A 25,781-nucleotide genomic window follows, 5' to 3' on the forward strand; every position below is an offset into this window, starting at 1 on the left:
TGTTCACCAATATATTTCTCTATATGCACACCTTACCCCTAGTTTGTGCATCTTTGTACGCATTACTTGGCCGAAGAACTACATTGCAAAATTCAGAGAAATGCAAGTTTCGAAGGATGGATGTTTTGGTGCATGTCTTGTTCTGGAGAGTACAAATTAGGTGAAATCACCTTTACAGACTAACTCAATCAAATTTCTCCCCCACCCTAGTGCATGACCTCTTCTACACAACTCATAAAGATGCTTACAGATGCTGGATCCCTGTCATCTTTTGCACCTGGCCACCCTAATAAAGAGAGAGGCCTCACCAAGGTCCCCACAGTCCCCAGGCCATCAATGGCTTTCAAAGGTCAACATCTCTCATTGGGTTACCTTTGTGTAGGATGTGGATGATTTCTTACAGCATAGAGTACACATAAGCCCAAGAGGGAAGAGTACCTTTAAAGGGCTATTCTGGGGAAAATCAGTAAAAAGGTTAGCAGGTGAGTAACCCATCCCTACCATATCTTTCAGTGATGGTTTCCCCCATCCCTGGGGGGGGAAACCCCTATTCAGATGACATGTTTGTTGGCTGCCTTGCATTGAGCTGTCACCCATTATCACCTCTGAACTCTCCTTCAGATCCGTGGCCTGTACGTTCCTCCAGTTGATAGTCTGCAAAGAACAAAGTTTGCTTTGGGTTCTTGTTTCCTTGCTCTGTCTCCTGCCTTTCTCTCTCTTTTTCTCTCTCTCTCCCCGCACATCCACCCCCAGCTGCCTTTTGTTGTGCATTTACAAGCCCTTGGAAGACAACACCCTGCTGACACTTTTAGAGAGGCATCAGCAAGTAGAAGTCTGTTGTACAGGCTGCAAAGCCATCTGGACTATGCTGTCGAAAAGGTTGGACATGGTTTTAGGCAAGATTTTATCACATTGGGAGCGATGGGTGGGGAGGGGGAAGTGAAGAGAGAAATCTCCAAGCAGTACATCTTCCAAGGTTGATGTCAGGGGTTTTTTTTTTTGGTGGGTTTTGTTTTGTTTTTTTGTTCAGTTGCAAAGCTAAATATATTGACAAACAGTTGAAAGACAGTAAGAAAGGAGATATAAATCTCCAGAGGACGGTTTGTCAAAGGTAGTGGAGTATAAAGAAAAATAAAGAAGTCTGGGCTTTTATCAGAAGCTTGCCAGGCTTCGATTTGTGTTGAGGGTTTGTCTTCAGTCCTAGAACCCTCTTAGGACATGGGTGAGAAAGCTCACCTGGAAAGCAAAAAAGTTGCTTGGCAAAAGATAATCAATAATCAGAAAGCGCTAATAAACAGAAACAGACGGTTACGTGGAGCTGAGCTGATTTAGTGCCATTTGTATTGGAGAAGGGAAAGTCTGGGAACTACAGTTCTGCCCCCTTCAAAACTACACTTCCCATAATTCTTTGGGGTAGGCCTGTGTAAAGTGGCATAATACAGCCTTCAGTGTTTAGTGCAGATGGACCCTCTGAATGTTATGGAGCTTAAACAAATGTGTGCTTTTTAAGCAACAAAAAAAGTAGGAGTGGGGTTGTGGTTTCGTAGTATGAAGAAAATGAAGAGCAAGTCAGTGTGACAGAAGTAATTCCTCACCGTGGAGTACTTTGGGCCAAATGGGATACAGCAAGTTAGTGGATGTAATTCATTTGAATGCCCTTTGGGTTACATTCATCTTGGCAAGTGAGCTATGATCCCAAAATTGCCTTAAAAACACATTCTGAAGACCCAAGTGATATATGAAAAGAGCCAGATGTTAAAACACTGCTTGCTTTTTATCTGAAGAGACAGAGGGTTTTTATTATTATTAAAAGAAATGAAAAAAACCGTATAGAAAATAAAAAACACTACATATATTGACACACTTGAACATTCTGAATTCTCACTAAGCATTATAGCAAGGGCCATGCATAGAAAAACAGAATACAACCCCACTGCCCAAATGAGGAATTTACAGCTTCCTGAGAATATTGGTTTTCATTATTATGAAAGAAAAGTTTATAGTCCTTATAGCTGAGGAAAGAAGATTTGATTTTTGTTAGTAATACCTGGTAAAAATAAAATAAGTTGTGGGGGCTAACAAGGATTTCGAGAAACCAAAGAATCACGTTTCAGTGTCATGTACACCTTTATTCTGGAAACATAATAAATGATTAAAATCAGGCTAAAACGGGGCTTTTTTAAAGCCAGAACTCTGTTCTGGCACCTCTCAGGTGAGTGCCATTGTAAGAGAACAAGGGAGGCTTTTTTTTCTTTAAAAAATAAAAGCACTGAGTAAATATATATAAATTTGCTACGTTTTCATACGTATAGAATTGCGCAGGGAGATTATAACCATGTCTCTAGCCAAAGTCAGCAAAGCATATGTTCAGAACACACTGGTCAGCCACTCTATTGAATAACTGGTTGGTTGTGGATGAGCCACACTCTTGAAGCCTCTACCCTCCCACCTGTAGAATGGGAACAATAGTTTTGAAGCATTTTTAACACCTTCCATTGCACTTCCCCCCAATGCATGACACAGAAGACACAATGTTGTGAAATAGCAGAAACACCTTAGTAGTGATAACCCTAAGCCCAGAAGTGTTTTGTGTTCATACTGGTGTTTGTGGGGAAATTCTGGGTCCAGATTTGCTTAGGAAAGGTATTCAAGTGACTTTGGACCTCGGCCTGTCACTGGTATTGTGACTGGTATCAGTACTCTACTGATTCCCTGTGAGGAAGCCATTCATTTGGATGCAAGTGGTGAGATGGAGAAATAAAGAAACTGAGATGTTTCTCAGACCAGACGAAGCATTGATTTTTATTACCGAGATCGGGCTTGTAATATGAATTGAAAATCTAATTTTATATATATTTTTATAGCGCATAAAAGGCTTTTCCAAGAGTTAGCCATTCCCAGGTGCCGGTGGCTTTATAGAGCTTTTATCTAGTTAAAGAAAACCCAGTCGTGCTAATTTAATCTCTGTAGTAGTACAACAGCTTGGCACCTGAGGCCTGTCCTAACGCAGCCGTAACGCCGCAAATTGAAGAAGAAGAAAAAGCCTCCATTGTTTTGTTTTGAATTATTCAGTACTCACAGCCAGCCTTGTGGTTTTTTCCCCCCGTAGGGACAAGCTTTTGGGTTAAGGATCAGTAAAACGAAGGAGGGGAGAGGCAGGGACTCGCTGGCGGGTCCAGGATCATCTTCGGGGCGTGATTCTGCAAAATGGGCATTTACATTCTTCATTACCTAAGCAACCACGTGCAAAACTGGAGTCAGAATTGGCAAAAAGAAAAGAGAAGAGAAATCAGCAGCCTATCCCAATGATCCACGATTCCTTGAGGGAAACAACTGCTATTTCAGTCGAAATGCTTGTTTGCTCTCGATTCATTGAAATGGGGCTTGTTTGTTTGCATCTTTTTTAAAGCGAGAAGACAGTACAAACAGCAATGAATCAACCTCAAATGGAAGGGCTCGTCTGTTAACATCCTCACATTAACACATTAATGTGAAGTTAAAGTTTCTAATTAAACCCAGGCACAACATAAAGGCAAGGAAACAAAGTGCGAGTCTTTAGAAAAGCTGGGGGGTTTGGGGTGTGTTTTCTTCTTCATCATCATCCCCTTTGTGCTAACTTATTTCCTTTCTCTATTCAATTAAAAGCGCCTGTCCCAAGTGGCAGTGGTGGCTGCAGGGGAGTCTCTTGAGAGCAAGATGGCTGCCCCTTGCCTCTCCATGGCTGCCGCTGCTGGCCTCCTCTCTTGGGCTCCTCGTAGCAGCTGCTGGAGAGCAGATGAAGAGGCAGAGAGACTGCAGCCGCTGAAGGACAGACAGAGCTGCCCTTGAAAGGGAAAGTGGAGCGGAGTCTTGGTTTAAGAAAAAAAGACTTTGCGCACCTACATCTAATCTCGCCCCTTTCCAAGATGTATTTATTGGTGCATGTTTTTCTTCTTGTAAATCTACTAAAGAATAAAGGTAAAGGGACCCCTGACCATTAGGTCCAGTCGTGGACGACTCTGGGGTTGCAGCGCTCATCTCGCTTTATTGGCCGAGGGAGCCAGCGTACAGCTTCCGGGTCATGTGGCCAGCATGACTAAGCCGCTTCTGGCAATCCAGAGCAGTGCACGGAAACGCGCCGGAGCGGTACCTATTTATCTACTTGCACTTTGACGTGCTTTCGAACTGCTAGGTTGGCAGGAGCAGGAACTGAGCAACGGGAGCTCACCCCGTCGCGGGGATTCGAACCGCCGAACTTCTGATCAGCAAGTCCTAGGCTCTGTGGTTTAACCCACAGCACCACCTGCGTCCCTAAAGAATAGAACACAATAAATAAAATCGGGATTAAGTGGTTTTCTCAGGACAGTGGAGGGCGTGCTGTGTCCCATTGGTGTGTTCGTAGTGGAAATGGTCTGCAGCAGGCATCCCCAAACTCAGCCCTCCAGATATTTTAGGACTACAGTTCCCATCAACCCTGACCACTGGTCCTGTTAGCTAGGGATGATGGGAGTTGTAGTCCCAAAACATCTGGAGGGCCGAGTTTGGGGATGCCTGGTCTGCAGGGAAATAAATGGGGGTTCGAGGAGGATCAATTGGGGGGAGTGAGAAATGTCCCTATTTTCACCTGAGCAATGTTGGAAGGTATGTCATCTGCTACTCACTTGTTGACACTGTTTGAGTAGGTCAAGCTGCAGGGCCCTAGATGTTGGCTTCAAAGTCCAGCCTTAATCGGGCCACCCAAAGAACACAGCATAGAAGAATGGGAGCAAGAACTTCAGTCCACACTAGAAGCTGTGGACTAAAAGGGTCTTAGGAAGCTTAAGAGAGAGGGGGCCGACTGAGCATTTCTATAAAGAGAATTCTGTAACTTTCTAGGCAATCCTATACAGTGGTGCCTCAGGTTACATACGCTTCAGGTTACATACGCTTCAGGTTACAGACTCCGCTAACCCAGAAATAGTGCTTCAGGTTAAGAACTTTGCTTCAGGATAAGAACAGAAATCGTGCTCCAGCGGCACAGTGGCAGCAGGAGGCCTCATTAGCTAAAGTGGTGCTTCAGGTTAAGAACAGTTTCAGATTAAGACCTCCGGAACTAATTAAGTACTTAACCCGAGATACCACTGTACATGTCTGCTTAGAATTACCTACTACACATTTCTTTACTCATAGATAAATAGGCATAGCAGGGTTGTGGGCCCTGTGGCTCTCCACATGTTGTTGGACTCCAACTTCCATCAGCCCCAGCCAACATGGCCAATGGTCAATGTTGGTGGGAGCTGTAGTCTAGCAAAAAGAACAAAATCTGGAGGGCCACAGGTTCCGCACATGACTGCAACCTTAGTGAACCAAGCCAATATATGCACAATCTCTGCCCTCCTTTGGTGATTCATTCTTTAAAGACCAGGACTTTAAATGGGCGCATCTGAAATTGCTCCTAGTTACTCTCTCCTGATGTATTCTGTCATTGCTGTGTGCACTTTTTAGCCTATAAAAGCAGAAAAGCTAGCAATGGGGTGTTTTTTTCCCCTGTTGAAGTACAGCACATGTCTACCATCCAGTAACTCTTTTTCTGAACTCCAAAGCTACATTATTCATCTCACTGCCCACTGTGGCTAAATTACGTATCTTGCGTTGTCATTTTGGTGTTCTACCCTCATTCATTTCAATGCAAAGTATACACAATGCAAATGGGGAGAATTGTATTTATTGGACTGATTTCCATTCTGTTTGCACACCTGCAAACAGGCGAACCTTGGCAATTTCAGCTCCAATTTCTGTTTTCGTTGGAATTCTCCAACATCTGTAATGCTCATGAGGATTTTAGCAACTAGTAACATCCAGTGTATTCCGTTTAAAGGGAGGCATTGAACAATTGTGTTTAGATCTCATCGGGATTTTTCAAAATTAACAACAGCACTACCTGGTAGCACTTCAGCGCAGTGCATTTTAACGCATGCTGGTACTACAGATTGCTATTCAAGTAACATGAACACGTTCTGAATGATGCACGGACTGCTTTAAATAGCTTTTCCTCCTCCTAAAGATCTCGGAGGCAAAAATAGCAACAGTTTGGAAGGCAGATAAAGAGACCTTAATGGCCCCTGCTCTGAGGGTGGATTCACAGCCTGGGTACAAAAAGCATCAAAATAACAAGAGCGGATTAGTTGTGTGCATCATCTTCTGGGGTGAAGTCTGAAGAGGGAAGACATACGTCTCCACTGTAAGAAGATGTGTTGACACCTGATATGCAGCCAACTTGTGTGTCCCTCCATGAGGGACGTCTATGACCCTCTCCTCTTTATAGGTAACCATGGAAATGTCGACCGAGGAAGTCTGACTCACTTGCGCTTCCAGTTTTGGGGCTTACATAACACTCAACTATGTGCTCACTGGGAGAACCAAGAACAGACAAAAAAATTCTTTTCCTGAGGTGAACATTAGGTGGACTAAATGTCCCACTTTACTTCAGTGGGAGGAAAATGCTTGACCTGTTTTGCATGTTATTTGTGTGCTTAATTCTCCAGTAAACAACATGAGGGTTTGTTTGTTTTTAATCTTTGAGAGTAAATAATATAGATGCCTGTTTACCACAGTTGTGTGGAAATTATTTTAGCCTGAGGCCCACATTCCCTCATGGGCAAACTGGAAGGGGCCACATGCCAGAGGGGAGCAGGGCCAGAACCAAAATGTGTGGTGTGTATGCAACTGGGATTGGAAGAACAAAGGCAGAGGAAGGGGTTGTTTCTGCTTTGTAAGCCGCGGAGAAAGAGAGGTGGAATAGGACAGAGCAAAGCTGAAAGAGAGCTCCAGGGTATAGTTATTGTATTGGTAGGAGGGAGAAGGAAGAGAAAGACCATCCTCAATCCTGCCCTATGATGAGTTGGGGCAGTGGGCATAAGAGGGGGCCCAGAATACTCTGTGGGTGAAGAATGTCACACAGGCTATGCATCAAAAGAGAGAGAGAATTAATTCAGCACAGGGTTCTTGTTTTCCCATTGACAAGAGTCTGCATGAGGATCACACTAAGCTTGTTGTTGTTTAGTCATTTAGTCGTGTCCGACTCTTCGTGACCCCATGGACCAGAGCACGCCAGGCACTCCTGTCTTCCACTGCCTCCCGCAGTTTGGTCATGCTGGTAGCTTTGAGAATACTGTCCAACCATCTCGTCCTCTGTCGTCCCCTTCTCCTTGTGCCCTCCATCTTTCCCAACACCAGGGTCTTTTCCAGGGAGTCTTCTCTTCTCATGAGGTAGCCAAAGTATTGGAGCCTCAGCTTCAGGATCTGTCCTTCCAGTGAGCACTCAGGGCTGATTTCCTTAAGAACGGAGAGGTTTGATCTTCTTGCAGTCCATGGGACTCTCAAGAGTCTCCTCCAGCACCATAATTCAAAAACATCAATTCTTCAGTGATCAGCCTTCTTTATGGTCCAGCTTTCAGTTCCATACATCACTACTGGGAAAACCATAGCTTTAACTATACGGACCTTTGTTGGCAAGGTGATGTCTCTGCTTTTTATGGCCCAGAGATCCAGGAAATCTTAAAGCATGATTAACTCATGGTCTGAACTGAACTTCTGAAGTATTTAAAAAAAAAAATACCCCACAGATTTTTCTTTCTTGGTTCATGCAAAGAGGGAGGCTTTTATTTTATTTTGGGCATGGAGGCGTAAATCCCTCATTACCAATGAAAGATATTCATATAATTTTACTCTGCTCAACATTTGCCTCCAAATGTCAACAGTTTACTGAAAAATGAAGTGCTGGGGTGGCGATAACCAACGGTGCTCTTGATGGTGCCTGTTTAGTGAAAGATTTCATCCCACCCATATGCAAATCTAACCTTTCTAATATTTGAGCCCAATAAGCCCAAAGACGGGGTTTCAGTAGAAAAATGTTTACTAAAGACTTTCTTCCTTTACAATCTATTGATTTTAATATCCTTACCATTCCTGTTGAATGTCAATATCCCCCTGCAGACTGCCACTGCAAGCCTGAATCCATTTCATTTATTTATACCATTTGAGGGGAAAAGTGCTGAGAAATGAATAAAAAGTTCTTTCTTGCTGGTGTCCTAGCATTGAGAGTCGCAACTTGATCATTTGTTTCCTGCATGAATAACTGGGGGTGTTTTAATATGTCCGGGACACGGGTGGCGCTGTGGGTTAAGCCACAGAGCCTAGGACTTGCCGATCAGAAGGTCGGCGGTTCGAATCCCCGCGATGGAGTGAGTTCCCTTTGCTCGGTCCCTGCTCCTGCCAACCTAGCAGTTCAAAAGCACGTCAAAGTGCAAGTAGATAAATAGGTACCGCTCCGGTGGGAAGGTAAACGGCATTTCCGTGCGCTGCTCTGGTTCGCCAGAAGCAGCTTAGTCATGCTGGCCACATGACCCGGAAGCTGTGCACCGGCTCCCTTAGCCAATAAAGCAAGATAAGTGCCGCAACCCCAGAGTCGTCCGTGACCGGACCTAATGGTCAGGGGTCCCTTTACCTTTTTTTAAATATGTCCATCAAGGACAAGAATGTGAGAAGAGCCCCACTGGATCAGACTGAAGGTCCAACAAACTCAAAAGAAAGGGGCCAAGCCCTGTGGCAAAGCATGCTGAGATTCCAGGTTCGAACTCTGGCATCTCTCGGCAAAGCTTTGAATTACCTTTGTCGAGTTGCTGAGTTATTAAGACAACTGTGAACTAGATCAGGGGAAGCCCCATTTTATTGTTAGTAGATGTTCAGGCATTCATTTGACCGAATTGGCTTGCTTCCCACACATTAATTCCCTGATCAAACACAGCATCGTGATGTGACAAAGCTTGAAGGATCTGTGAAGTCTCAAGCCCAGGTCTGGCTGTCACGGACCCTCAGACAACTTGGTCTAGGAAGTGGGAAAACTCTTCTATCACTTGGTTTTCCTCATAAGGTAGCTATGAGCAAGTATGGCAGCAGTTCTAGGGAAGGACTGAAGTACCCCAGAACATGCAGAAGTGGTTGCATTATCCATGAAGCTGCAACCACGTATGTGATTCTACATGTTTCTATGTTCCTTCTTTCACAAGCTAACATACTTCCATAAGAATGGATCAAAAGCCCAGGACGCCACACACCCATATCATACCACTTCAAACACCTGCAAAACCTTTCTGAAACAAGCATGCACAACTTGAGCACCAACATCTCCTACTACACAATCTTCTGTGGCCTAAGTTATGTTGTTATAGTGGTTGGAATTCTCTGGGGCTCACAATTCGAACTTAAAACACAACAAGGGGATTATCCCCTCCCTGGGAAAACCGATATTTAGTTTTAAATCAGAGCAAATGTAAGCCAGGTTTTCAGCAAATTGCTGTTTTGCTACACGGTGGGTTTTCCCTGGGAAAGGAATGGGGCAAGGGGGAAATCTATCGGACCTGTACTTTCTAGGCACCGGATAAAAGGATGAGCCCGAGGGCCTTCTTTTCCCCAATTTCAGTCAAAGCTGGTTTGGGGGGAAATGCATCGAAATAATTTCCTAAGAAACAGCAGGATAGATACAGGGTAGATATGGATTGTGACGAATGCTGTGTGTCCACCACTTTCCAAACCAGTGGTGGGAGCGCACTGGGTCAATGGAAGCATGTGCAAAGCCTGGCAAGACTGCTACATTTTCTGCTTCATGATGTTTTTCTTTCTCTTTAATAACCACTCGACTTATTTCTGCTAACGTCTCATGTAATGGATTTAGTGTTCTTCAAAGTCCCTGGTCAGTCTTTTGAGTTCAGCAAAAGCCAAGTCCTTTTATTGTTTCTCTCTACCTCGAGCCAATTTGCTGTTTTGCCTCGACTTGGGTCTCTTGTGCTTGCTTGCTTGCTTTAGGATTTGCTGCCAAATGAGGCAAAGGAAACTGTGGCTAGTGAGATTTCTAAAGCCAATGTTAAAAATTTCATTTTTTCCCCTCTTAACATTTTAGGAGCAGTTGTTCTAGGAGGCCTATGTGCCTCCAAGCTAATTAACTTCTAATGAGTGTGAAACACCCAGGGATGTTTACATGAAGGGCACTACAGAAACAAAGATGGACCAAGTTGTAGAGCTGGGAGAGATTAACATTATGGTTTGATCCTTTTTATTAAAAAAAAAAGTTATTGAAACATTCTTCTTTTCACTACTGTGCTCTACCTGAAGATGATAAAAATCAGCAATCCATACTGATTTTTGTTGAACTGAATCATTCCCATCTCCAGACCATTAGAAATGGCAACTACAATTTCACTCAGGTAATGGGTTTCTGAGTTGACCGCCTCATTATGGTGCTGGGAAATTTCCTATCAGGCCGGGAACTTTCTCTGGTTGCCACACTGGCTCACATGTTTAAGCCATCCAGAGATATTTGCTCTGGAAAGTCCTTTCTCTAACACACTTGCTTTTTGTTTATGGTGTGTGGTGGTTTATATAACTTAAGATGATCTGCACCTGGCCTGGTGGTTGTACAGTCTTGATCAGATGTTTCCTAGTGGCTGAGAGGGTGAGGCCCTGCTTGAAATCTTGCCTGAACTGTGCCTGCATTACCTTAGGTAAGCTGCTGGCCTGGTTTGAATGTAACACCACATCATAGGGTAGTGTTGCATGAAAAAGCCTGCTCAAGTTTTGGAGTCTTCCCACTCCTCTAAACTTCCTGCACGGCTGCAAGGAGGAAAGTGGACGCATCCACTTCCTGTTTTTAACTATCCATAGTTTACATCCAGACATGAGGAACTGTGGTTAGAACAAGCCAGGATCTGACACCACAGTTTGATCATGGCTTGTTTCAATAAGCCATCATCTATACAGACCACAGGGCTTCCTCTTCAAGCATAACATTAAGCTACATATACTTAGTTAAAAATAAGAAGTGTGTGTTTCCAATTCTCTCCTTTTGGCTCAGCTGAGGAGAGGGTTGCATGAAGCACGGCTTGGGCAGGTTCCTTTGCATAACGACAGTTTAGCACAGGCATAGGCAAACTCAGCCCTCCAGATGTTTTGGGACTACAATTCCCATCACCCCTGACCACTGGTCCTGTGGGATCGTGGGAGTTGTAGTCCCAAAACATCTGGAGGGCCGAGTTTGCCTATGCCTGGTTTGGCATTATGCCTAAATCAGGCCACTATCTCTAAACCTCAGTCCCACCGTTATCAATTGCATATCCGTTTAATGCATATCCCACCTTTACACCACCATCAATAATGATGTTGTTGTTGTTGATGATGATGATGATGATGCAATGTGTGAATGAGGCGCGTTAGATGTCTAGGATGAGCCACAGCATCTGATCAAACTCAGTTACAGTCTCAGGTTTGTGGCCACATGTTTTGAAAGGCTGTGTGTGTGTGTGTGTGTGTGTGTGTGTGTGTGCTGGGAAAGAGGGTGTCTCTGGGTACTCAGAGACACGATGATAACATTCACTTTAAAAGGAAGACTCGGAGCAGGAAGCGAGGAAAGATGTCAACAGCAGAGCACATGCATGACTTACATCTGTGCTGGGACAGCTTGATCCATGTACTGTTATACCGAGACAGCTTTTTCTGTATTTATTTACAGCAAAGCTTAATAATTAATGAGCACTTATTATTATAGCTGCTCCAGAACCATATGGCAGGCAGGATGTGAACAAATCTTTCGAGACAAAGCACTCGGGTGGAAGCGTGTTCTGATTTTGCTCCTTTATGTCTGAGCAGAAGGCAGAGGTGTTCTCGCAGCATGAAATGTTTACTTACAGGGTTTCATTTAGAGAGGGGGGCTCCTTTTCTTGCTTAGCCCATTCCGCCAACAAATTTCAGGCAGGTCCTGGGCCAGGGTCTTCTCTTGGTGGAACTTAGGCTGAGCAAAAGAAAAGTCTTGGGTACAGAGAAGGAAGTGTAGGATTTGCAAGTTCACAAATGATCCGCAAAGACTGGATTGAAAGGAACAAACTTTTAGTTCTGCCACTGCAAAACTAGATAGAAAGCCGAAGGTAGAAAAATGCCCCTTGGCTTCCTTTCACTGCTGGTCTCATCCAGAACTGATCCTCTCCCTCCCCTTCCAGATCACTTTATAGTTCCTACTCACATTACAAGAAGGCTGGAGATGGGATCAAGTCCAGATCATCTGCTCCATGGTGGATCCGAGCCACAAGATGAGCCTCAATGGAATCCAACTTCATACCCAGTTAGTTAGCAATCTCAACAACAAAATAGCTTTCTCCACCTAAATTTGTTGTTGTAATCTGTCTGCCTCAGGAGACAATGGAGGAGTGCACCTTCAGGGGTCAAAGCATTGGAGAGTTACAGCGCCTGCTGTGGCTGTAGAGACTGATACAGGAGAGACATGTTTTATTCTGGGAGGGGGAGATGAAGGCGTACAGTTTTGCTGCAACAGGCGCACCATGACATTTCTTTTCTCTGCACTCATCCCACCTAAATTAGGCTGTTGGAAACTAAGGAATCTAAGCCAGAGAGGACTGTTGCATGAAAGGGCTGTGAGATGTGGTACTGAAAACATATTCCTTGCTTTAGAAGGTATTCAGAAGCACCTTTCATTCTAGTTTGTCTCTGGCTGGCAGATCTTGAGCTTCTAATAATAAGCAGTGTAACTCTTAACAAGCCTGAAGTCTTACCAATAACGAGCCAGGCAACATCTATGCGAGTCTCCAATGGCGGTTGCTGTAACTACTGGTAGAAAAAGTTGTGTGTGTGTCTGTGGAAGCAATAAGATAAATTTCACAATGAGGTTTAAAGTGGTGCCATTGTGCTTGTTGTGACCTGGATATAGGCAATGACAAAGCCGTTTTGATTAAAGGAGAAAGGTGGCAAAGAACTTATTTTATTGACAGTTGCAGACCATTGCTCCAGTCCAGCAGAGTGAAAGAACGGCTTCTGCTTTTGTCTTTTCAGGAATTCGCTGATTCCCTCTATCAAATGATTACGCAGAAGTTTCAAGAGGTGACAGATAATTTTGCTGCCATCTATGCACGTCACAAATCCCTTGCAGGAATCGTCATGACCAGAGGTAAGCGTAAACTTTCTTCCACGCTGGTTTGCAACCTTATAATTTGCTTGGGAATTATTATTTTTCTAGGTCCTGAGGGATTGCTCAGTTGGTAGAGCATGAGACTCTCAATCTCAGGATCATGGGTTTGATCCCCCATGTTGGGCAAAAGATTCCTGAATTGCAGGGAGTTGGACTAGTGGTCCTCATGGTCCCTTCCAACTCTATGATTCCATGGTTCTTCTAGTGGAAGATGAAACATAGTTTACACTGGCCACTAGGGGTGGGAGGTCGTTTCTGCATTTGTGTTTGAGGTCTTTATAGTATTTGAATTCAGTGATTCATACTTCTTATATTGTAATGGTTGCTCTGAGACTTTGTGCTGTGCAGCACTTACAGTGGAGGTGGGGGACCTCAGGCCCAGAGGACAAATGTGGCCCTCCAAGCCTCTGAATCTGGCCCTTGGAGCTCTCTTCATGCCACATGCCCTCTCCCCAAGCCAGTCCTGCTTTCCATCCTTCTCGGGTGTTTTTGCCTGGTTGCAATGTGACCTTGAGCTTAACTTTGCTTTACATTAACTTAATGCTTAACTTCCTCAATTCTCCACAGCAGAGTGGTCCAAAGTGCAGCTCTCGGGCCACATGTGGCCCTCAGGGCCTTTTTGGGTGGCCCTTGGCAACATTTGGTGTCCCTCCCACAGCCCTTGTGTTGCTTTCCCAAAGCCCAGTAAGCAAGGCGCTGGGCTTTGGGCAAGAGGCACAAGGCTCTGAGAGGGTCCTAGAGTCGTCCTGTCTCCTTCCCAAAGCCGAGTTAGCACTTTCCCAACTTAGGGAAGGAGGTGGGAGGGCTGTAGGACCCTGGTCAGAGCCTCGGGCCTCCTTCCCCAAACCCAGCATCTCACTTAGCTGGCTTTGGGCAGGATGTACAAGGGCTTGGGGGGCATCAAATTTTGGCCTCATCCTTACCCCAGGCAATGTGTGATTCACGGATTCTGCGTCAAAGTACTCTTGCAGCCCACCTGGTATGCAAAAGTGGACCTCTCTGCTATAGAACATGATTTTAGAATGGTAGCACTGAATCTACTGCTATGTACTATCGTTAGTTGTTACTATTTATTAGCGTAACTTATAAACCACTTTTCAGCTCAAGGAGCCCCAATACAAAATACATTTAAATGCCCAGTGTACTATGTCAACAAAATTGCCGCAAACACCTTAAGAGCAGCACAAAGATAAACGGCAGAAACAGTCTTTGCCTCCTTCAAGTTCTAAATAAATCCCCAAGATAAAGGAGCATTTGCCCGATTATAAAAAGTTAACATAGATATGGGTCCTGGGAGGGCTAGGGGCCATCACAGAAAAGCCCCTGCTCCTGATTTAGAATTTTATTATTACGGTCACAGACCAATTCCGGGCCCTGCTCCTGTTAATCCTGGCACTCAAACATGTATAAATCATAAAACGGAGTGAGGGGGTTCATTAAATGATCAAAGAGACTATAATTATATAGGCAGCATAATTCCATCCTACCTTACCTCAATTATTTTGTACCCCACTTTCCAGTCAAAAAAATTGTTGCCAAAGCAACATGCCAATACACAACAGAACCAACGCATGTCCTGTTGCAGGCTGAGTTGAGGGGGGGAAAGATGTGGATAAACAAAATGCTAATTGCCAAAGATAAAAAAAAGTATATTTATCGGGGTAAATCCATTTTGGATAACTAAGAATGTCTGAAGCTGAAATCATGCTATAGTGCAGAAATGCATTGTAGGTCTAATCTCACAAATTTTATATTTATGGGTGTGTGTTTTCCAAATTGTTTTAATAGCTGGTGGTATTGTCATGATGCTCGAAAATTCATGACACTTCTAAATTCTGCAGGCAAAACTTTGGATTCTAATCCAGTCCCAGGTGTTTTGTCTCCTGCGTAGTTTTTACTTCAGCTTGCAAAAGTACAAAGGCAGCAAATTGTGTATCAAATATAGACCATTATCTCATATGCATATGTTTCGAGCTTGACAGACGATTTTTCAGAGAAGGCAGGAGGTATCCAATGCATATTCAGAGGGGGCTTGCTAAATTATCTGGAACAAACTGGCACTGCACTGTAGACTCAGGCTGTGCAATATGTTAACTGCTATGGGCTCTGACTAGATCGCGAGGCAGAAGTGAACCACTGTTCAGTCTAGGGCAGAATGAAGGTCATTGCAGTCAATTCCGTCCACCCCTTCATTAAAGAAGCCATAAATATTCAGGGCAGATAGCTGACCCATGGGCTCATAAAGATCCCAGACACGAGATACCCAATATCTGTTCTTGCAAGGGCCATGTTACTTTCTGGACAACATCTGGGCCTCCACAAAGATGGTCACCCATGAAAACCAGCACCCTGCATGAGCAGAATTCATGTCCCTGCACAGATGGGCTGGTCCACCCTGTCTGCATCCCCCTGTGCTGCACTGCACTCCTCTCCAGATGATCCCATGAGCCTCAGGAGCAGCTTTTGAGGATGTGCAGCATCTGTGGTGAGAAGGGGGATCTGAAAAAGGTACTCACGTGCATCACACTTTGAATCCTGGCCTGCATGTAGCAGCCCAAATCGGATGCAGCCAACCAAAGACTTTATCTTTGAAGAAAGTCAGAAGCCGCTCAACTCTCCTAGCATTAAGGAAGGCGGGAAGCCTTCTGAGACCTTCTGACTTTTTCCCAAGACTTATCTCCAACGGGAGAGAAGAACCCAGCCTTCTCCCAAGTTTTCCATGCCTGCCAAAGGACTCGGCAGTCTTGGCTCATGCAAGTGGGACAAAAAGCAGGTGCGACGTCTGTGTATCCTAGGGAACTCAGAGATGGGAGGAATTTTTCACCTTGTCCCAAGTGCAAGAGAGAAGAGGCCACTGGGAAATGTTATGTGCCTAAAGGAGAGACAGTTTTGCCTTTGTTAGACAGTCTTTTGATTTGGGAGTGTCTTGCTAGAGACCTAACCTAGGGCTTTTTAAATGTTTTGGATTTGTAATGGCACATTTCCTTTCCACCTGCAATTACTGGACATAATAAAGAGCCCCTGCCACACATCCTAAGGCTAATCTATTATTTTCAAAGTCCTTCTTCAAAGAGAGTGGGGAGAAGCCCTCTGCACACTTACAGTGAATAAGAGGAAGGCTAGTATTTAAACACTATTTTTCCCATTTGAACTTGATACATCTTGACAGTTTAAATATAGATAGAGACATCTTTGTCTGCTTTTCTCTTCAAAATACATAATCTAAGAAGTTTGGTCCTCTTCAGAGAAGGAGGCGAGGAAACTCACAGAAGAGCAATATACATTGATTTTTTGAGTTCAATTTTCTCTTTCTCTTCTCTCTCTTTTTTTTCCTGAAGCTGACAATCACTTTGATCTTAAAAGCAAGCAGGGAGGCCTTTTCAGTTATCTTACATATGAAATAAAGATGAAGTGGACAAAAGGGGCTCTAAACAGCAATTTCACGCTGTGATAAAAGATGGCAAATTATCGCCCATATCTCATGAAATGGATCTTAATGATTGCTAAGTGAGGTAGCAGGAGAAAAGTAAAAAGTTGGCAATCTGTCTCCATGGATCCTTCCAGTCGTTTTAAGATTCAGAAGGCAGGGCACCTAAAGGTAATCAAGAATATTGATGGGCAATTGATTCCTGGCCCTTAGTTTACTGCCTGGTAAAATGTATTAGCAGACTGATACAATAGGCCAGCGATTTAAGGAGCCAATATGCCGTCGGAAGCATTGTCAAAACAGCAAAGCCAAGCATGCGTGCTTTACAAAACTCCTCCACAAACAAGTTCTGGGGGGGCTGCATTACATCACACACACTTTGCAACAGGGGGAGCCAACAGGTGCATTTGAAATTTTGGGAAAGTTCTATGGGCATCTGTCACACACACAAAAATGGCTGCTGTAGAAGATGTGGAGTAACACAAATTAGCTGCCACGTTTTAAAGAGCAGAGGAGGGCGTATGATCGCAAAAAGGTGTAGGACTTCCTCTCTGCCGATGAGAAAAAAGGCAACAGCATCAACCACCACTGCGCTTGCTTACAGGGGGAAGGTCTTTGCACCTCTCCTCACGAGGGAGGGGGGCCCACTCTGGGGTCCAGTGAAATGTGGGCAGGAGAGACCAAGCCATTGCAAACGGAACTGAGGAGGAGGAAATGAGGTCCGATGACAGGGGGCTTAATGGGGAAGCAAAACTGCTTAAAGAAACAGATCTCAGAAGGGTTCTGAGGATGGGACAACTGAAGCCAACTGAAGTCAACTGAAGAGCTGACCAGGTGCTTCCTGAAGGCAGGAGAAGCCCCTGGTTCTTGAGAAGACCCTCAAGATCCATAGAAGGAAGGTAGCAGCTCTCACTGTGAAGCCTTGAGATTGTGCCTCTCTGCATCCATGTTTACCATACTGTGATTTGCCTGCCCTAACATAGCGTATGTGTAGACTACCTATCCAGTGCAGTGCCACTATTGAATTGGAGGGTCAAAGGTGCTGCGTTTTTGTTTGCTTGCTTCCTTAACATTTTGTTACGCCATCCTTCATACAAATCCCAAGTTGGTGTACATCAATAAAACACAACCTCATAAAACAGTGCATTAAAACAAAATGAGCGAAAGCACGTGGCAATTATTAAGTAGTGGGTTGACAAAGCAGATGACACAGAGATTTCTCCAAGTAGTTCTTTTTAAGTAAGCTGGAACTGAACTGAACGGAACTGAACAGCTCAGCCGGCCGGCTTTTATAGGCAGCCGGCTGTCAACATTGTAACAACAACAACCCAGAGTTTTCCGACTAAATTAACTGGCGTGGACCTGAGTGAAAACTATATACACAATACGCCTGGTGGCCAGGGTGAGAACTTCAATACTTAACAGCAATAAATAAGTATAATGCAGCAATAGCCACAGTAGCTTTGTGACAATAACCTCCCAAGGTTTGGCATCAGTCACCCACAAAAGGCTGGGTGGGTGAATAAAGCCAACTTCAGGAGTCACCAAAAGCTCAGCAGAGATGCTGCCTGCCCAATTTCAAGTGATCTGTGTGGAACACTGCATGCAGATAACTGGGGTCAGGGCTTGCTCCAGGTGGCCCTGGGCAAAGGATCCTCTAGTAGATCCCATCCTCTGCCAGCTGGCCCTGGGAGGCTCCTCTGGCTGTGGTAGTAGTGCTGCAAGCAGTCAGCCAACCTTTGAATTTTCCACAGTGCCCCAGAATTAAGCTTATTCTGAGGCTTGGTGGGAAATCCATCTACTTAGTGCAGCTTGGTCTGCCATGTTGGGGTGTGTGGAACAGGGGCAGGGGCTTGGTTAGCATTAGCAGGGGCCTGATGTTGACCCTAACCTATGTCCATGAATGAAGAGATCATCAGGAGACCCTTCACAGAGGGATGATTTCCCAGAGGGCTTCAACAGTCAGTCCCTCTTTGAGGGAAGGGGAATAAAGTTCTCTGAGCAACTCTCAGCAGCCTTCACAAACTTCAGCTCCCAGATTCTCTGGGGGAAGACACAACTGTTGAGGGTGGTATATGATACTGCTTTAAATGTATGGCACAGGTGGAGACTATAATCGCAGCTTCCTCTGTCCCACTGCAACACATTGATTGAGGCATGGACAGAGCCTGAATGAATGGGCAGAAGCATGGGCAGAGGTGCATATGATTCTGCTAAATCAGCGTACTCTCCGCCAGGGCAGCAGTTTTCCTTCTTCTCTGTTCACAGAGGGGACAGGGGAGTAAATGAAATGGGCCATAGAAACCAGAAGCGGAAAAGACTGCTAAGTCATCACATCCATGCCTCCGCAAGTGCTGGATTGCTCCCCGTACAGCACCCTTGAGTGCCTTTCTTTCCCAATTTTAGATTTAAATGTACCACTTAGCAGCGGTTCTTTTGGCTCTTCCTTGGGGAGCCCTCCTCCACTCTAAGTAGCCTTTGTTGTTGATAATAATCCCCTCTCCTTCTTGATTTTCTTGCCTTTGATTGTGCTGAAGCCATCTTCGTTACAATACAACAGTTGCTTTCTTTCCCCGCTTCACGCAAAACCTTCTCTGGGTTTACACCTTCCGCGAGCTTCCAGACCATTTTCCTCTTACCTTAGTGCATCAATTAGTGCAGTTATACATATTTGATTATTTTAATCTCTCCCGTGGAGCCATTCTCTGCTTGCAAACATTTAATCAGTTCTGTTGCCACTCTGATTTATGCCCCGTTCTGTCAACATCGGATTCGTGGCGATCCTGAGCAAGAGAATTCTAATTAGGGATAACATAAGGGGGCTATTCTTGCGTGAAGAGTGATGTAAAATGTGGTGCACTGCTATTTTTGAACTCCCCATTGACGTGAAGAGAGCTGATCCAACATAAGAGCATATTTGCCTGAGAGAGAGAGTCCTTTTCTCACTATGAGCCCACTCCCTGTGAGGTTCATTAGGATCTCTAGGCCTCAGGATCAGGATCAGGCCTTGTCTTAGGCTCTGCTTCCAGGGCAAGAAGCCCCCCAGGGAATCCCCACACTGCTTTTTCTAGTTTTTATTTGTACTTTTCAAGTTTATACATTTCATTTGTTTTACACTCAATTTAACATTTCAAAGTTTGACTTCCTTCCCCCTCTTTCTGCAGTTCCTTAAATTTATTTTTTAATATCTTCCGCGTATCCAAATTCATTTAATTATCTACTTGATTATATACTCTTATGAAACTGCAGGTTATTCTAATAATCTTGCCAAAGCTCTTATCTATTTGCAATTTATCTGTAAATATTCAACAAACCATTTCCATTCTTTTATAAAAGTTTGTTATCTTGGTTTCTTATCCTTCCGGTAAGTTATGCCATTTCTGCATATTCCAGAAGTTTTTGTATCCATTCTTCCTTTGCTGGGACTTCTGCTTCTTTCCACTTTGGGGCAAGTAGCATTCTTGCTGCTGTAGTAGCATACATGAATAAATGAATAAAGTTCTGTCCCTATAATTCCCAAAAGAAAAGCTTCTGGGGTTTTTAAAATGAAAGTTATTTTGAACATCCTTGTCAATTCCCCCACACTGCTGCCCCCATGCCATCCTGGCAATTCCACTCTCCACTCACACTTCCTGCCCCTTGCCGCTACCCTGCATGGATGGCACAAGCCATAACCAGCACTGGCATACTCCAGGAAGCAGCTGAGCTGCCGGTGCCTACCTCTTCCTGTCACCTGCTCAACTCCTCCCCAGGATGCAGCTGGAGGGAGGAGAGGGAAGGCTGGCTGTCAAACTTCACACGGATCTTCCATCTGCAAGTTTTTTTTCTGCACACACCGCCCAAAGCAGCAGGCCTTTCTCTTTCTTTCATATCCTCAGCAGAGGATATGCGGTTGCTATGGAAAAGCACATCACAAAAGAAAGCCTGGAATGTCTGGTGGAATGTCGCCTAATGCAAAATAGTGACTTTCTTAAGATGGATGTTGATTTAGTGGAATCTAAGGTGGCAACTGCAATTTTAAAAGACAGGTTCCTGGAGTTCTGGACAGATGAGTTGGTGGCAATGTAAAATGCCGACAGAAGTGTGATGTGATGGTTTGGGTTCACTTCAAAGAGAGTGCCACGGAAATAAGCATAATGGACACAGGTGGCACTGTGGGTTAAACCACAGAGCCTAGGACTTGCCGATCAGAAGGTTGGCGGTTCGAATCCCCGTGACGGGGCGAGCTCCCATTGCTCGGTCCCTGCTCCTGCCAACCTAGCAGTTCAAAAGCACGTCAAGGTGCATGTAGATAAATAGGTACCGCTCCGGCGGGAAGGTAAACGGCGTTTCCGTGCGCTGCTCTGGTTCACCAGAAGCGGCTTAGTCATGCTGGCCACATGACCCGGAAGCTGTACGCCGGCTCCCTCGGCCATTAAAGCGAGATGAGCGCCGCAACCCCAGAGTTGGCCACGACTGGACCTAATGGTCAGGGGTCTCTTTACCTTTACCAAAGGGTAATGGCATTATGGACAGGTTTCATAGTGGTTGGGGCAGTGGGGCCTTAGACTGCCATTCTAAGCATGCTGGTGTAGAAAGTGATGTTTGCCAACTGGCTTCAATAACATGAACTGGGAGAGGTCTGTTTTCTCCTGCATACCCCAATATAGCACCCCTTTCTCTTTTTTCAATATCCTTGGCAGAGGATGGTCTAATGGACACATAAAGTCACTATGGGAAAGGAAGGCACAGATATAGCCTGGAATGAGACTACCTTGGCTTTGAGAAAAGTTCAGTTGAGCTCTATTCCAGAAACAATAAAATGAATAAAATAATCAAGAGTGGGGCTGGAAGTTCAGCGTGATTAGAAAACACACCCACCCACCCACACACACACACACACACACTTGATTGATTTGTTAAATGGAAAACAAACAAAAAGAATAGCAAATTATTGCCTACCAGCTAGATATGAACCAGCACTGAAAATTACATGAAATTGTACCTCATGAATAATTCACAAGGATGACTTTAATCTATCATTATTTCCAGCTCTCTCTTTTTACCGAACAACTTGTTCACGTCAGTCATCACTATTAGAGGAAGGGGGAAATGGGGGAAAACAGATCTGTCTTCCCCAACCTGATGCCCTACAGATGTTTTGGTAACTACCGCTCACGTCAGTCCCTGTGCTAGCCATCTTCATATGGTAGCCATCTTCAAATATCCAAAGGGCTGTCACATGGAGACACAAATAGGATTGGGTGGCTAACTTAATTCTGCCATTTCAGATTTCTGTCAATTTCTCCCAAAGCCTCATCCCTTCCAGAGAAGAAACTGGGAGTTCCCTTACCCACCCTAGCAGAAAGGTCCAACGAAAATATTCGGTTTAATGAAGGTGCACTGTAGTTCGTTGCATACATACATTTATTTATATATTTTTCCCAGGGCACATGAGCTTCCTTGTTTCATGGATCTCTCAATCAGGCAGAACAAGCAGGTAGCAAAATTTCATCTTTCAGAGAGAGAGCAAATTAGGTTACATGGGACTGATAACATTTGCATTGCTGATAATGGGTTATTTACAAGGCTGAAATCATTTGCATTGCTGATAAGAGTCTATTTGCAAAGCTGGGTTACAAGTAACAGAAAACATTTGCAATTTACAAAACTATTTACTAGTGTATTAGAGACCGATTAGGGCTTTAAGGAAGGGTTCAGTTGAGGCCAAATGCCTAAAGAAAAAGGAACTTAACCCTCAAAGTGATTTTCAGCTTCAGCAGATCTTAGGATTGATTTAACAACCAGTTGTCATTGTATGGTAAATGGTTCCTTGAAAGCTGAGGCTTAGAGCCCAGCCTGATTAGCCACTCCACATATTCACAACTGTCCCCCAAAACAATAAGGGGAAAGTCCATAACTGACTGTTATCAAGAACATACTTTTTATGCATCCCACTTTCAGTACTCCAGTTATCTGTGGTCCCCCAGATGTTCAGCTCCCATCAGCCCTAGCCAGCCAGCATGACCAATGGGATGATGGGAGTTGTAGTCCAACAGCATATGGAGAGCCAAAGGTGAGCCACTCCTGAGTTTTAAAATCCCAGATAGCAGCGCTGGCAAAGACACTGGTGTCTTAGATGCTGGAGTTTTGCTTCCAGTTGTATATCTAAGTTATCAGGAATCTAAATGACCCCGGTAAGACCTTGCCTCTTTTAGTTTATTTATCTTCTGGAAGGTCCCCTCTTACTTCTCCCTCTCCCCCCCCCCCAATTTAACTTGACCCCAGAGCAGGAAGAAGGTAGATTGGGATCTACTGATAGATCTCTGGGTGGTTTGCAGTAGATCCAGTGCTTTTTTTCTAAAAAAAATGTTTAGAGGTACCCTCATTTTCCTACTCATCTTGAAATACTGCCCCTCAATGAGGCCAAAGTAAAGATTCACAAAATGTTTAGAGGTATGTGTAGCCCTGGGTACCTCACCCGCCCCCCAGAAAAAAGCACTGACAAGATTTCTGACTCCCAGTTGTTTAACCACCACAACAACAAAACAGCCTCCTCGCCACTTTCACCTTCTAAATTAGGCGGCTGAGATGAAGAAATCTTGAGGGGGAAACCAGGAGGGGATTTTCATGAGGCAGGAAACTCACTTCTGGTACTGAAAACAAATTTTTGGACTGAGCATGAGCTAGACCATGGGTAGGCAAACTAAGGTCCGGGGGCCAGATCCATCCCAATCGCCTTCTAAATCCGGCCCGCAGACAGTCCAGGAGTCAGCGTGTTTTTACATGAGTAGAATGTGTCCTTTTATTTAAAATGCATCTCTGGGTTATTTGTGGGGCATAGAAATTCGTTCATATATATTTTTTCCAAAATATAGTCTAGCCTCCCCACAAGGTCTGAGGGACAGTGGACTGGCCCCCTGCTGAAAAAGGTTGCTGACCCCTGAGCTAGAGGAACCCTGTCCTCAGTTGTATTTTGCTCACTCCCAGACATTAATTTGCACCTGGCACTCCAGCGTTAGTGATATGTCATGGTTTGGCTTAGCATTACATGCAAACTGGGTTTTTATGTCCCTTCTCCCCACTTTAAATTACCCCTTTGCCAGCACATGGCTGACAAAGCAACTCTTCCTCCTTATTCTCCCCCATTACCTTGCTTCATTTCCTTTTCAAATTGAAAACTATTATAAGGGTTTAGCCCAATATTAAAACCCTCCATTTATAAATTGTTCACCCTTTATATCTAATTTCATCCAGTCTTTCCCCACTCCCCCATCATCCACAGGAGGTGTAAGGCTTTATTTCATGCAGTGATTTGAGGGGGAAAGAAATATATTCAGAAGACTTTGTCAGACAGATGTATCGGGTGTCAAGGTTATAACAAAGGATGAAGTTCAGTTCTCCCGATTTATTTTAAATGGTGTGATTCTAGGGTCAGTGAGTCTTATAATAAGGCTTTGCAAAAATTGGGTTAAAGCTGGATAAAAACAGTAAACTGCAAGTGTGTGTGCATGTGTGTTATGATTAATTCATTTTAATGGTTATTTAATTACTTAGAGTGACTGTAGCATTCTTCATTTGGTCTGCCAAAAAAAAACAAAAAAACAATTGTTATTACACTGCAAATCAACTCTGAATATTTCTGCTATTTACAAATCAACAGTTTGGATCATGTTGCCACTTGGATCATGCGTCTTTCCAGATTATTGTTTTTTTACCCATACATGTGAAACATTTTAACTGCCATGTGCACATGTGGCAAGCAGGTGTTTCTATCAGGGATCTGGGATTGATAGTGGCCACAGACCTCGACCACACATAGATGCAGAGGCAATCATATATGAGTGATGCACTACTAAAAATAAACTCTTACGTGGTTAACATTGCCCAGATTCCTTCACACCCAGAGCCTACAAATCTACCTCAAACCCTGGTTTCAGATTCTGATTATGAGGATAATGGATTTTATCTAATAGATTACAAAAAGTATGCAGAGGAGGGTGACCAAAATGATCAAGGGCATGGAAACCAAGCCTTATGAGGAGTGGTTGAGGGAGTTGGGCAAGAGGAGATGGAGAGGAGATACTCGTAACCTGGTGAACCGGGTTCGCTTCCCCGCTCCTCCACATGCACCTGCTGGGTGACCTTGGGCTAGTCACACTTCTCTGAAGTCTCTCAGCCTCACTTACCTCACAGAGTGTTTGTTGTGGGGAAGGAAGGGGAAAGGAGATTGTTAGCCGCTTTGAGACTCCTTAAGGGGAGTGAAAGGAGGGATATCAAGTCCCAACTCTTCTTCTCCTTCAAATATCTCAAGGGCAGTCACATGGAAGAGGGAGCTTGTTTCCTCCTGCTCTGGAAGGTAGGACCAGAACCAGTGGATTCAAGTTACAAGAATGGAGATTCTGACTAAACAATTGGCAGTAAGAGCTGTTCAGTGGAACGGACTCTCTTGGAAAGTGGTGGACTCTCCTTCCTTGAAGGTTTTTAAGCAGAGGTTGGATGGCCATCTGCCATGGATGCTTATTTGAGATTCCTGCATTGCAGCGGGTCGGACTGGATGACTCTCAAAGTCCCTTCCAACGCTACAATTCTACGATTCTACGGATCAATAAAAATGGTAGCGGAGGGATCAAGTTATAAGAGTTGGTGAGGGCTTGGAGGCATGACGAGGAACACGGGAAGTTAAAAGAAAAACCATAAAATGTTGCAAACCATCTGAAAAAGCAAGACATAAATCTAATAAATAAATATGGCAATATGCTTCATATTGGGACAGGCACATAAAGTGTGACGTTCTTAGTGCCTGCCCTGCAACCATGGAATTCCTTTTATTCGGAGAATGCTACAGCCCTATCTTCTTTCAAAAGCACTTTTAAGATCATCTTGGCCTGAGCTGGCTTTTGGAGGTCACCACTACAGTCTGTTACTTGGAGTGATTTAGCTGTTTGGTTAATGTTTCTCATAGCTTGATTTATAACTGACGGCTGAACTCGCTCCCCCCTCCCCTGCAGTGTTGAAACCTACCTGGAGCCTTAAGGAATCAGAACTAGCTAGGTTTCCAAATAAATAAAAGAAAGGATAATGTTTTACGCTAGGAGGAAGAATCCTTTTATCTCTCTACAGATGGAAACACTAGTTTCCTTGCAGATGTGCTTCTGAATTTATGTTCTATTGCTACGAGCATTTTCCGTTCTGCACGATTCCTTCAAAAGTATGCTGACGATGAGCTGTTGTTAATCACTGCAGTCACTCATTAATGCTGTGGTTCGTGGTCTAATGGCCCGTGGTTTCAGCGCAGATATGAAAGGTGTCATCAGGCCCCACATTATATATAATGAGCCAATAACCATCTGGGTTGCCAAGACGCAGTAGAGGGCAGGATAAATT

General features: G+C 44.3%; 1 protein-coding gene and 1 long non-coding RNA gene across 9 annotated transcripts in view; one reads left to right on the plus strand and one right to left on the minus strand.

Moving 5' to 3' along the window:
* The window catches only part of ADARB2 (adenosine deaminase RNA specific B2 (inactive)), a 359,347-nt gene that overhangs the window by 286,888 nt on the left and 46,678 nt on the right, over positions 1 to 25,781 (plus strand). For all 8 annotated transcript variants that reach the window (XM_083579508.1, XM_083579511.1, XM_083579509.1 and 5 more), the window contains one exon: positions 12,853 to 12,967. In XM_083579508.1, coding sequence (XP_083435634.1) covers positions 12,853 to 12,967 — 115 coding nt within the window. The remainder of the gene's footprint in view (positions 1 to 12,852; positions 12,968 to 25,781) is intronic.
* The window catches only part of LOC310746381, an 80,378-nt gene continuing 58,195 nt past the window's right edge, over positions 3,599 to 25,781 (minus strand). The window contains exon 3 of the long non-coding RNA XR_014540690.1: positions 3,599 to 3,823. This is a non-coding gene — a long non-coding RNA (uncharacterized lncRNA). The remainder of the gene's footprint in view (positions 3,824 to 25,781) is intronic.

Source organism: Podarcis filfolensis (assembly GCF_964270895.1).
Source record: "Podarcis filfolensis genome assembly, chromosome: 12".
Lineage (NCBI taxonomy): Eukaryota > Metazoa > Chordata > Lepidosauria > Squamata > Lacertidae > Podarcis > Podarcis filfolensis.